General features: G+C 38.2%; 1 protein-coding gene across 1 annotated transcript; it reads right to left on the minus strand.

The window, feature by feature from the left end:
- Positions 1-1,125: 1,125 nt before the first annotated feature.
- On the minus strand, positions 1,126-8,249 carry FRG1 (FSHD region gene 1). Its single transcript, XM_080589632.1, has 9 exons — positions 8,098-8,249; positions 7,811-7,878; positions 6,071-6,193; positions 5,094-5,151; positions 4,793-4,907; positions 4,311-4,415; positions 3,606-3,697; positions 2,875-2,985; positions 1,126-1,989 (listed from the first exon to the last, which is right to left on the minus strand). The coding sequence occupies exons 1-9, from the start codon at positions 8,193-8,195 to the stop codon at positions 1,953-1,955; spliced, it is 807 nt and encodes a 268-aa protein (XP_080445758.1). The 5' UTR covers positions 8,196-8,249; the 3' UTR covers positions 1,126-1,952.
- Positions 8,250-11,139: the final 2,890 nt, after the last annotated feature.

Here is an 11,139-nt window from a genome sequence, read left to right on the forward strand (position 1 = left end):
CAAAGATCAGTGCTGCTAATTAGCTTCTTTTTGCAAACCTTCTAATGCAGAGTCTCACTACAAAACACTTTGGTATTCCTAGTGATTGCTTGCTTTGAAAGAATGTGCAGTTAATAGAAACCAATAGGAAATAAAGATAATTTCCAGCCATTCCTGTTACATGTTATGCTTAAAGATTAAACTCAAATTTTTGTACTAAAACTAAAAATAAAACCCGTTAACACTTTAAAATGAATCCATTGAACTTGATAATGGTAAAAAGGTACAGTGTTTAATCACTGTGTGATCATCCGATCACTACATTTTTGTTAACAGTATGGCCTGAAATACAATAATTAGATAAAGGATACTTATCACTGCACAGTTAACTGCACAATTACGCCAGTTGCACAAACCAGGGGGGACATTTTTCATTTCTCAAGCTAAATTCGGAAGAAAAGGCACTCATTCCAAAATAGATATTCATACAAGGAACCACTGAATATGCCTACTCTTGTAAAAAAAAAATGCATCATGTGAATTGGAGGTATAAATTGAATAAATTCCAATGACTTAAGAGGGGAAAGCCCTGTGGCAAATCTCTCTACTCAGACTGGATAGAGCTGGGTATGGGAAGTTTAAAAGAGTCCTCAGAGAAAGGTCTGAAATTTCCTTTGCTTTTCTAGAAACACAAGTTGAAGAATCACTGCATTGCATTATGAATTTGCCCAGCCCATGGACTTTCTCCTTTTGGTTTCATTTATCTGTATGGGTTATCTCCTCATTTATCTCTTGGCTAATCTCACCATACCAGCTATTGTTTTAGTCTCAAAAATTCAAGTCGGTTTAGATAATTACAACTTACCTAAATTCTCCATGCTTTTTCTTAAGATCAACTGTCTATGACATAAGACCAATTTAAATTGCTACTACTGCCTAGACTTTATTAGCCTGTTCTCGTTCTTTTTGGAGACATCATTATCTTGCATTAGCTTATTGCTTTGTACTACTACTGCAGTTCAAACTGATGGCTAGGAGAGGATCTACGGAGACAACTCAAATTATTACCATAAAAATCCTCAGCATTATTACCAAGTAATCCTTATGAAGCATTTTACAGAAATGGAGAGAGTAAATGATCTGAGGTAGTTCCTATGGAGATGCTTTTATTGAAAAACTTGGTAATCAGAACAGACACGGAAAACCATATTTTATACAAGATACTAGGAACATGGATTACACTATGACCTTAAAAAAAGCTGTTTTTTTTTTTTAAATTGAATTCCATACCCTAAAGAAACCAGCACGTTTGATTGAAATAAGTCTTCCCCTCTCATAAAATGAGCAGCCTGCTAACACAAGCCAGTCATTCCCTTTTCTTACGAGACACCCGCATTTCCATTTGTAATGGGGTTCTTGTGACTTGTTCACACTTCCACCATATGGATTACGTCATTTATCCATCAGACAGTGGGTCTGTTTTGAACACTGCTTAAACAAGACTGAATATTCTGGCCCCTACCTGATACAGTGCAGAAAGGCTCCACAGACGTCCTACTCAGTTTCTGATACGATGTATTCTAAGACATCCATTTGCAATTATTTCTTCATGCTTGTTGAAGACAGTTACGTATTTCTTAATAGTTCAATGGGCTAACGATATTTTCATTTTGAGCTTTATCACCATTCTAATCTGCCCTTTAATCACTGTAAGTTCAGGTTCCTTTCATCAACCTCGGAAGATTCAGTGGATGAAACAATTTGTCTTTTGTTAAATAACTATCTCACTATTCATTACTAGAAGGTGACACTAGTTCAATGCCTAGTTATAGCTCTCAGGCAGTCCTTTAAAAATAATATAATAAAAACATCAGCAAAATGCCTTTCATAAAAAATAATTATAAAACATTTTACTTGTGTTTTCAATTTGACCATATAATCAAAGATGCAGAGGAAAACGGCCCAGCTGGTTGTCACTTGCAGTATCTATCCGCTTTCACTTTTGCTCGCCTGTGTGGAAAGAGTAATGAAACAAGACTTAGACTAAAACCAAAGGTGATTACATCTGAATGTTTTAACTGCCTCAAAGTCTTAAACAGACACAGAAAGCAGTTCTCTTAAACTTTACTTCAAAGCACACATAAAAGCCTAACAATACACTGGATTTGTTACTTTGTTTTTTTAAAGGAGATACAGCTATAACAATGTGTAAAGTTAACCTTGTCTTGCCTTTCAAATCACCACCTGTGTTTTGTCAGATCACTGAGGGAGGGAACTCAAACTGAGTGACAGTTGAAACTGACACTCAATCTGTGATAGCCATGGTGTGTTTTCACATCACAATAATACAGTATCACAAGTCGTCTTCTGCATTTCAACCAAGCAAATTTCAACAAATATTTATACCATACAAAATATTAAAAGTTCAAGACAGTTTCTGCATTCTCAGCTTACAGGGAAAGAAAGATTTATTCCCATTAGATAACGCGAAGGCTAATTAATAAATGCTATTTCTCTTTAAAATGCAGCTGTCTCCTTTCCAAACTGTTCTGGAACTGAAGGTACTGAAAACGTGAAAAACTTATTTTTTGTTATTTAAAAGATTCATCCCTCACTTCGGCTGTACTCCACAAACTGAGCAAACTTCTTTAGAGATGTCCAAAAGAATTCACTTCTGCTTAAATCCCAACCTGGGAAGTTCAGCCAAGGAAGTGAAAATTCAGAAGAATAACAAAAAAAAAGGCAGCAGAACACCGACCAGGGAAAAAATGCTCAACACCCACACCTACTCCCTGAAATCTAACCATCTTTCCATCTTTTGTATTACGAGTTCACTGTAATTCCATCTCCCAATAGCTTTTAAATCAGTGCATTATTTCTTATACATTAGAGTACCTGTCGAGCAGTGTTTCATGAAAAGTGCCTTCTTTCCTGGCTTTTCTGAGGGCTTTCGTATCTTCTTTGCTTATTTTGAGCTTTTTATCTTGAAAACTTTGGAATTTCTTTCTATAAGGGAAAAATTTTAAGAAGTTAACTTCTTTAAAGTTTTGTGTTTCAGTAAGAACAACTGTGATGAGCAACTTAAGTCCTATTATACAACTGGCCTAATAAAATCCAATAAACCATCATACTATCAAGTAGTGCTATACGACTTCCCTAGGTGAAACACACTCAGGCATTTTTGGTGCTAAATAGGAACGACACCATACATGATTAACACAACATGCTTACAAAGTTGTGAAGAACTTCATCTCCTTCAACTAGTAGCATGACAAGTCAGGAGTGAAGGGGGATAGAGGACTCTGGAGTGAAACTGAGCTTGAGAGTAATGGGAAAGACAGGCATTTTAGTTTTTTGGTCCATGTTTCTCACTACTTATATCTATTTTAATAGTCAATAAGTTAATTTTCTACAAGTTGAGTCTGTTTTAACTGCAACAGTAACTGACAAGCAAGCTCCCTGTCTTGATTTTGACCCGTGAGCCTTCTCATCCTATTTTGTGTCCTCATCCTGATAAGGAGGAAGAGAAAGTGAACAAAGAACTGGTAGGCCTTCCAAAGAAAACCCCAAAGAAAAAAGGAAAAAAAAAAGGCACTTAAATCTGTTAAAGGCTGTCAGCTACATACACATAATTGATTTCACACTGTTTAACATTTCCTTTATCTTCTTGTGGGATGTCATCCTTCTTCTTAGCTTCTCTTTCAGCACAAGTTCGAATCTAGCCATTGAGAAGAAAAAAAACAGAAGTTGCAGGTTAAAGACGATATATCCTGCATAACTTAAGAAAATCTGTGACTGTCATTCTGTTATCAACTTTGAAAATGGTTAATTCACAACCAGAGAAAATAGCAATAACAGCAAAAGCTGCCTGAAATATGAAAAAGGATTAAACATAGTCCTTAATACTAGTGTAAGACATAGCTGCCTTCATCTTAAAGAAGCACCGTTACAGTTTCTAGAGTGAGCAGGGCTAAAATACCTTTCAGAGAAACTGACTCCACAGTGTTACTGCTCTGACTAGTACATGCTTCCCTGTTTGGAGAGGCGTGTCTTTCACGTCCAACAGAAAGCAAGATGGTCCTTCCACATCCTCTTACATAAACAGTCTCCACACCTGCATCATTCTGGCTAACCTTTTTTTGTCCCTGGTTCTGTCAGATTTCACCTCTCTTGTACCAAGCTGTTGAGAGCTATCTGGAGTATCACACAGAAGGTCTTAACCACCATTTCTTTAGTGAAACAAATACTTACAGTAAACAGGAAAGTAGCTTGTAATTATAACCATACAGTAACTGTACCATACAAATGCTTAACTGCAGAAAACAGATTACCTTTATCATTTCTTCTTCCCCTGCTGTTTTGCTTTTGGCTTCTATATCTCCCTCTTCATTACATCTAATAAAACGGCTGTTTGCTGCTAGCAATGCCATCTTCTTCTGCAGAAAACAGTATCACATCAGTAGCATAAGGATTTTGTATATAAACCTTGATTCATAACATTTATTTCATTCATCAGAAAGTTCTGTAAATGCGTTCTGTTCTTTTACATATAGACACTTCAACAGCTAGCTAGTGGACTCCTTTGTTCTTAATTTGTATGTCAAACTGCAGTAACTTTAGGCACTTTAGAAACTTAAGAAGAAATACAGTAAATACATTGTAGTTGGGAAAACAGAACATTAGAAGTTACAATACAGAAGAGACTGCGAAAGGGCAACCAACAGTAAACATCTTATTGCCCGTCAATATAGGCTGCAAGTCAAAATACAGTTAAATGCTGGGAATCTCAGGTGAATTGTCTGAAGTAACTTACATCTTGAAAGACAGGTTCCCATTGCTCTCTTGATCCTATAGCATCTGAACGTCCGACAACAAGTCCATCTGAATTTATACCAAGGTATTTGCCATAACCAGACTTCAGAGCAATCCTCAAAGGGAAAACAAAGTGAAACAATGAAGAATGTTGAGTTAAAGCCATTCACAATATTCAATACAAGCTTTTTTTTTTTTTTGGTATACAATGCATTTCAAGAGAAAATTAAAACATGTATTCATACCAGAAACAAACAAAAAAACAAGTATGAAAACTTGAAATATTTTGTTACAGTAGTTACCTTGTATCAGACAACTTCACCGCTGTAAACTGTTCAGGAGGACTAGGGCCTTCATCACCTTCGGAATGAAATTTTCAGTAGTTAGACATCAAGTATTATGCATACGATATTTAAACAGTCAATACTGCAGAGTTTCAAACAAGCTGAAAAATAATGCAACGGCCTTTGCTAAATACTATGGAAAGCTATAATACTGTGTTTCTTTAGAAATTCCTTTTGAACATTCACACTCTTAAAATACAAAGCAAAGCAGGAGCTTATTTGCATTCATGTATTTGGTGTGCTTTAAATAATACAAATACAATCCTTGTGTCAAAAAACATAAAAAACATAATCTCCTTATAACATTATTTTCTCCATACCAAAACATACTATGGTTCAGCTGTGGTAACCTAACTTCTTATCCGAAAAGCTACTACTCACCATCTCTCAAAACCCAAGTGAGATAATACTGTCATCATTGCTTTTATCTCGCTCTGGAGATGAGGCACACTGTCAGGGTTTTGGAACAGTTCTCTTCTGACTGATGGTTCCCAGATTCAAATTAAGAGACAATCTAATTATCTCCACCACCTTAGCAGTCAGTCCACTTGCACAGCAACAAAACAAATACAGCACAATAAGGATGCAGCAATAATCCTTGACACTCATCTACCTTGAGTTTCACCCTTCAATTAACACCAGAAGCGTTTTATAGAATTTAATAAAAGTTATAATGCTTTTTATTCAGTAAGCTATACGGCCTTTTAACAGGTGATCCTTTCCAATGCAGTTCAACTTATTATACACATAACACAGCAAGAAACTAAGTAAGTGAAACTGATAGGTAGTCATTAGGTTTCGGTCATGCTACAGCCAACTTTATTGCGTTACATGTAATAAACTGCCTTGAGCTGTAAAACAGTTTGCCTTAAAGTGATGCTCTGTTCATGCTTTTCATTAATAAAACTATTTTTTCCAAGTTTCCTGAAACAAACCTTTATGCGGTGCTCCAAGTGTAAACAAGCCGTTATCAAGAGCATGGATGTAAGCTCCTTTATCCATTTCTATAGCTATAGTTCCTGTAATTTCACCAAAATTACTGACAGCCCACCAGTTTCCTAAAATACAAAACATCACATTTAATGGAGTAATTACAACTTCTGATTACAGTAGTTCAAGAGATAGTAATCCTGCACCTATTCCGAGATTTGGCACTCTATAGATAGCAACAGGCTTCTAATTGCAGGCTCCTGCGCTCTGTCCCCTCTTAGTGGTGTTAGGCCATGGAGCACATTGATCCATCCAGCTGATCCAGTAGAAGATACAACTTGCAAGAAAGGTTCCTTCCCCCATTCCCACCCCCAACCTGCTTCCTCCAGTTTTGTGGTCACAGTAAATTACTAGTGTAATGACTTCTGTTGTGCTGGAGAAGCTCTCTCATCTTGCTGCTAGATTACTTCATATGAGCTGCCTTCCTCAGACTTAAGATGTTCTAGACGATCAGTGTTCAAATGTTTTAGCCCCCCAGAATTCAAACTTAAAGGCTCACATGTATAAATTAGAATTATGACATTTGTATTTTTAAAGAGCAAAACTTGCTCCTGGTCTACTATCTTAGATATATTTTCTGCCTAAGATAATTATTTTAAATTAATCAGAATATATCTTTTTTCAGCAAGTTGGTCTTGAGCAGAAATATTGTTCCCCATCTTCATACAACATACAGAGCAAATAGGCTTGTCCTATAATGTCATGACTTAGAGATCAGCATATGAAATTTCCAAATCTCTTCCAGCACTTTTTTGTGACATTCTTTTAGTGTAAAATACAATAGCCCATTTTGTCATATATGATATTTTGTTTTAACAGAAAAATAGGGATAACTCCCCTTGTACGGCTTTAGATTATGCCTGTGCACACATAATAGAAAATGATATTTATCCCGTAACATGCACTGTTATGGTATGCATCTGCATCTCTCAGGGCTTTATGGTTATTTCTTTAGCTGTTTTTGTGAACTGCGATAAATGAAGAATACAGCAGTTTCAAAAGGCAGCACTTAGCCAAGTTACCACTCAAGACCATACATACTTTGATCCTCCTCTTCCACAAACCAGGAAAAAATACTGTTATATTTGGATATTGGTTGATGTTTGTTGTCTTCAGTTTCAACTACTGATAGCAAGTTTATAATGTGAATACATCACAGTAATCATGACAAACTGAAAACAAGTAAACAAACCAACCAAGACTTTTCCTTTCAAGAGGGCTGAAGGTTTGAGTGAACTAAAGACCCCAGGCAAGAAGCAACTGCTGGCAGAATAAGAACAGGAAGTACAGGCACCCCATCTAGTGAATTTTCAAGTAATAGTAACACAAGATATATTATTTACATACAAATATAAATAATAGCGTTACAGCACTATATATAAGTCTCTCTGCCTGAAACAAATGCTGTTGTGAAAAAACATGAGTTACAAGCAGATAAGGAGCTTGAATTATGTAAGCTCATAAGTGCGTTAAGAAGATAAATATGTGCAAAATCGATCCCACTGGTATCAAAAATTCCCTCTGGCACCCAGGGAGGTGTGACTTATAAACAGTGTGCTCTGACAAGTAGCTAGAAACCTGTGCAGGGCCTACACTCAGTTTTAAGCGCCCTACAAGCACCCCTTCAACTTGTGCTACCCCCTACTGCTTCCGTACTGCCACACGGCTCCTGCAGGGCCGCTCACCGACGATATCAAGCTGCTCTTCCGCATCCTCCTCCCTTTTCCTTTTTTTCTCCTTGTGCTTCTTCTTGCTGCAAAAGGAGAGGCACAGAGGTGGGCACACGCCTCCCACCCAGCCCCTCGCTCCGCCACGGCCCCAAGCCCCCCAGGAGCGGGGCACCGGGGGGCGAGAGGCAGCACACCCCAAAACCTTCAGCCCCCCGCGGCCCCTTTACAGCAACCCCCCGCACCGAAGCCAGTGGTGAAGCACCGAGCTGGCGGCCGAGGGACAGGAGGAGCCGTCCCCTCACCTCTTCTCCTTCGCCCCTTTGAGGACGAGCTTGGTGGACTTCACGCAGGAGTACTCCGCCATGTCGGGACCCAGAGCAGGGCGGGCCGGGCCGCGCATGCGCCCGGGGCTCAGCTCTCTGCCGCCGCCATGGCGCCGCTCGGCGGTTGGAAGCCGAGCCTGAGGTGAAAAGTTATAGGAGCAGCGCTGGCAGCGAGTTAGTTGCCTCTGGTTTTACCGGAGGGATGCAGCCATCCTTCTCTTACACCAGAACAGATACTTTTAGTCCCACCTTCTTAACAGATACTATTAGTCCTCCTTTTGGGAACGACCTCAGTAACACACATGTAATCAGGCTCCAAATTACAGCAGTCATTTTTAATTTTTGTTTTATCACCCAGTCTGTTGTTTCCACTTCACACCAAAAGAAGGGGTTTTGTGCCCAAAATGTTGTTTGCTTCTGATTATAGCGGCTGGTCAAATGAAGGACACCACCTCTATCAAATCTCATGGACATATACCCAGGCGCTCGCAGTGTGTTACTTCCCTTTGACTTCTCTTTTCATCACCTGCCAACGCTTACAAAGCTCCCATAAGTAAGTTCCTTCTGAAAGTAATACATGAGGTTTGTACGGTTATGTTAAGGTCTCTACAATCGCTGAAATCATGTCTGGGAGATAAAACTACATGTGTAACTTCTCCCAGTGAATGACCCGGGAGTTTGTTGATGACTGCAGATGTCTTCTGCAGATACTCTGATTGGATCCAGAACCCTGCGATTTCTCACAGAAATGCTTTTAATTTTTATCTATATGCCTAACATGAGTAACCCCGTATTTTTGTCTGCAAGCTGTGTTGGAGTGGTTACATCTGCCATGTGAAATGAAGACAACAGTGTGTCTGTAATGGACTCTCAGGAGTTTTTGGCAGGTCTCCCATTTTGGAGCTTTGGGGAGAAGGAGGCTGGGAAGAGGAATGGGCTTGTTGGTAAAAGCAGTACTTGAATCAAGCTGCTGGTGCACGTAGATTCAAAATGTTTTTTTTATTGTGTCCCTGGCATACTGCCTTCCTGCCCGTGTCTTCACCCGCTGTGGTTTGTTACTGAAAGACACTCATCTCTTTGGTCAGCATTTGGGAAGTGGGTAACTTGAAGCAGGGCATTGCTGTAGGAGACAGTATGTGACTTTATGGATTTATTGACTTCCCAGTCCCTGGAACGTGCATCTCTGCAATTAGGGCTTCAAGTAAAAACTGAAAAAGCAGAGACTACAGAAAGCTTCAGGCAATGATGGGCTCCTTGCTGACCGCTTCTGATTTCTTAATGGAGCTAAAATCAGGGAATTGTGTTTGCAAAGGCTTGTATCCAGTCAGGCTGTGAAAGTCCCACGTGTCTTACCATGTGTGAAGAGCCAGAGAATATCTGTATTTCCAATTACTAGACTGAGATACCTTGTTAAACCGCTAGCAACCCATCCATTGCTTTCAACCTCATCCTCGCATACATTCTGTTTCCAGTTTTCACCTTTCTAGAGATTATTGCCTGACCTCTAGAAAACTTTTGGCACTGTCATCTTAGAGTTTTACAGCCAATAATAGAGTGGTTGTTACTTAGTTTCCTTCCTCGGTTTTGGTGGTAGATAAAATGGCTTGTTCTCAGTCAAAACATATTTTCAGTATATCCATATTTTGTACTACATAGTCTTGTCTGCAGACCTTTGGAAACTAAATCAAGCTAGCATCAGCACAAAGCAATTTTAGCAAATATAATTTTATTTGACTCATTTTATCATTAACTACTTTTTTTTTTTAAACTGATTCTAAACAGTTATGTGTAAATTTTAGTAAAGTGAATAAGAAAAATAAGAGAGCAATTTGTGTAGGAATTAGAAACAAGCACAGAAGAAAAGAGTGAAGCAAAAAGAATGCCTGTCAGCACGTTGATCGCCCTGCTTTGACACTGCATGCTAAGTTATTCTTAAGTGTTTTGGTTGTTCTGCGGTTTTATTCATTTATTTGTTTAGGCCTTGATTCTGTGGAGAGAAAATCGTCAGGGGGGTCCCTATTGTTTTCTTAGCTCTGGTTATTTAACTTGACAACTTTATTTGTGATATATTACTTTTTGACTGCTTAACTGTGCAACCTTAGCATATGGGGAGTATTTGTATACTCTTGTCAAAGCAGGTCTGTATGCATTGATTTACCATTACCAGCACTTCAAAAATCTCAAATACTTTCCTGGGAGGGAAGATAGGAGGGGAAAAGGTAATATTTTAGTATCTTAGAAAGCAAAGATGTCTTGACCACTCGTGGTTAAGAGTATAAAGTTTTCAAAGTTCAACATTTTCAGTAGTTATCTAAGGCAATTGTCATTTTTCTTGTTAACTTTTAAAAAACAAAAGCAAGTCAAAGCAGTTTGTATTTTAAAATATGTGTTTAGATTACATGATGGAAGTGCATGAGCTTTATACTTTCCTACTTGTCCACCAGATGCTGCTATAACCACAAAAATAAGTGCAGATTAAGAAATCTCTCTCTCAAAAAAAAAAAAAGAGTAGTTTTATTTTCATTACAGATCACCCTTACATATCCTGATCCCAGAAAGAATTACACACATACTTACATTTTTGCACTGGGGATAGTCCCAATGAGTTCAATTAAGCAACTCAACGTGTAAAGTGAAGCATGTCCATAAGCTTTCTTAGTATGAAGCCGTATCAATTGTGTTTGCTGTTTTAATTTCCACGTTGTAAAGAGACGGAGGAACAGGCAGAGGGACAGAGGCCATAAATTTCTAATTTTAAATGAAAATTAGCCTCCCCAAATATGAAATATACCTTTTTATTAACAGATATATTTTTATTTACAATTGACCTATTTTAGGTTTCTTTTTTAATTTATCGACTCCAGCAACAAACAGGCATCACTACCATATATATAGAAGACAGTGAAATCTTTTCCTGCAGGGCAAAGCAATGCCCTCAATCAGAGAACTGTATCTAAAATGGTGCCACTTTAGAAAAGCCATTTAAACTCTAATTTGCTAGTTAGTATTTTTGAAATTAAA

Source organism: Anser brachyrhynchus (genome assembly GCF_964034855.1).
Source record: "Anser brachyrhynchus genome assembly, chromosome: 4".
Lineage (NCBI taxonomy): Eukaryota > Metazoa > Chordata > Aves > Anseriformes > Anatidae > Anser > Anser brachyrhynchus.

Excerpts from the sequence above, each read along its gene's own strand:
- FRG1 (XM_080589632.1), bottom strand. The coding sequence starts at position 8,195 with ATGCGCGGCCCGGCCCGCCCTGCTCTGGGTCCCGACATGGCGGAGTAC. Across the intron at positions 4,416-4,792 it reads GGGAACCTGTCTTTCAAGAT|AAGAAGATGGCATTGCTAGC; the intron begins GTAAGTTACTTC and ends TGTTTTCTGCAG. Across the intron at positions 2,986-3,605 it reads CAGTGTGAAATCAATTATGT|AAAGAAATTCCAAAGTTTTC; the intron begins GTATGTAGCTGA and ends TTTCCCTTATAG.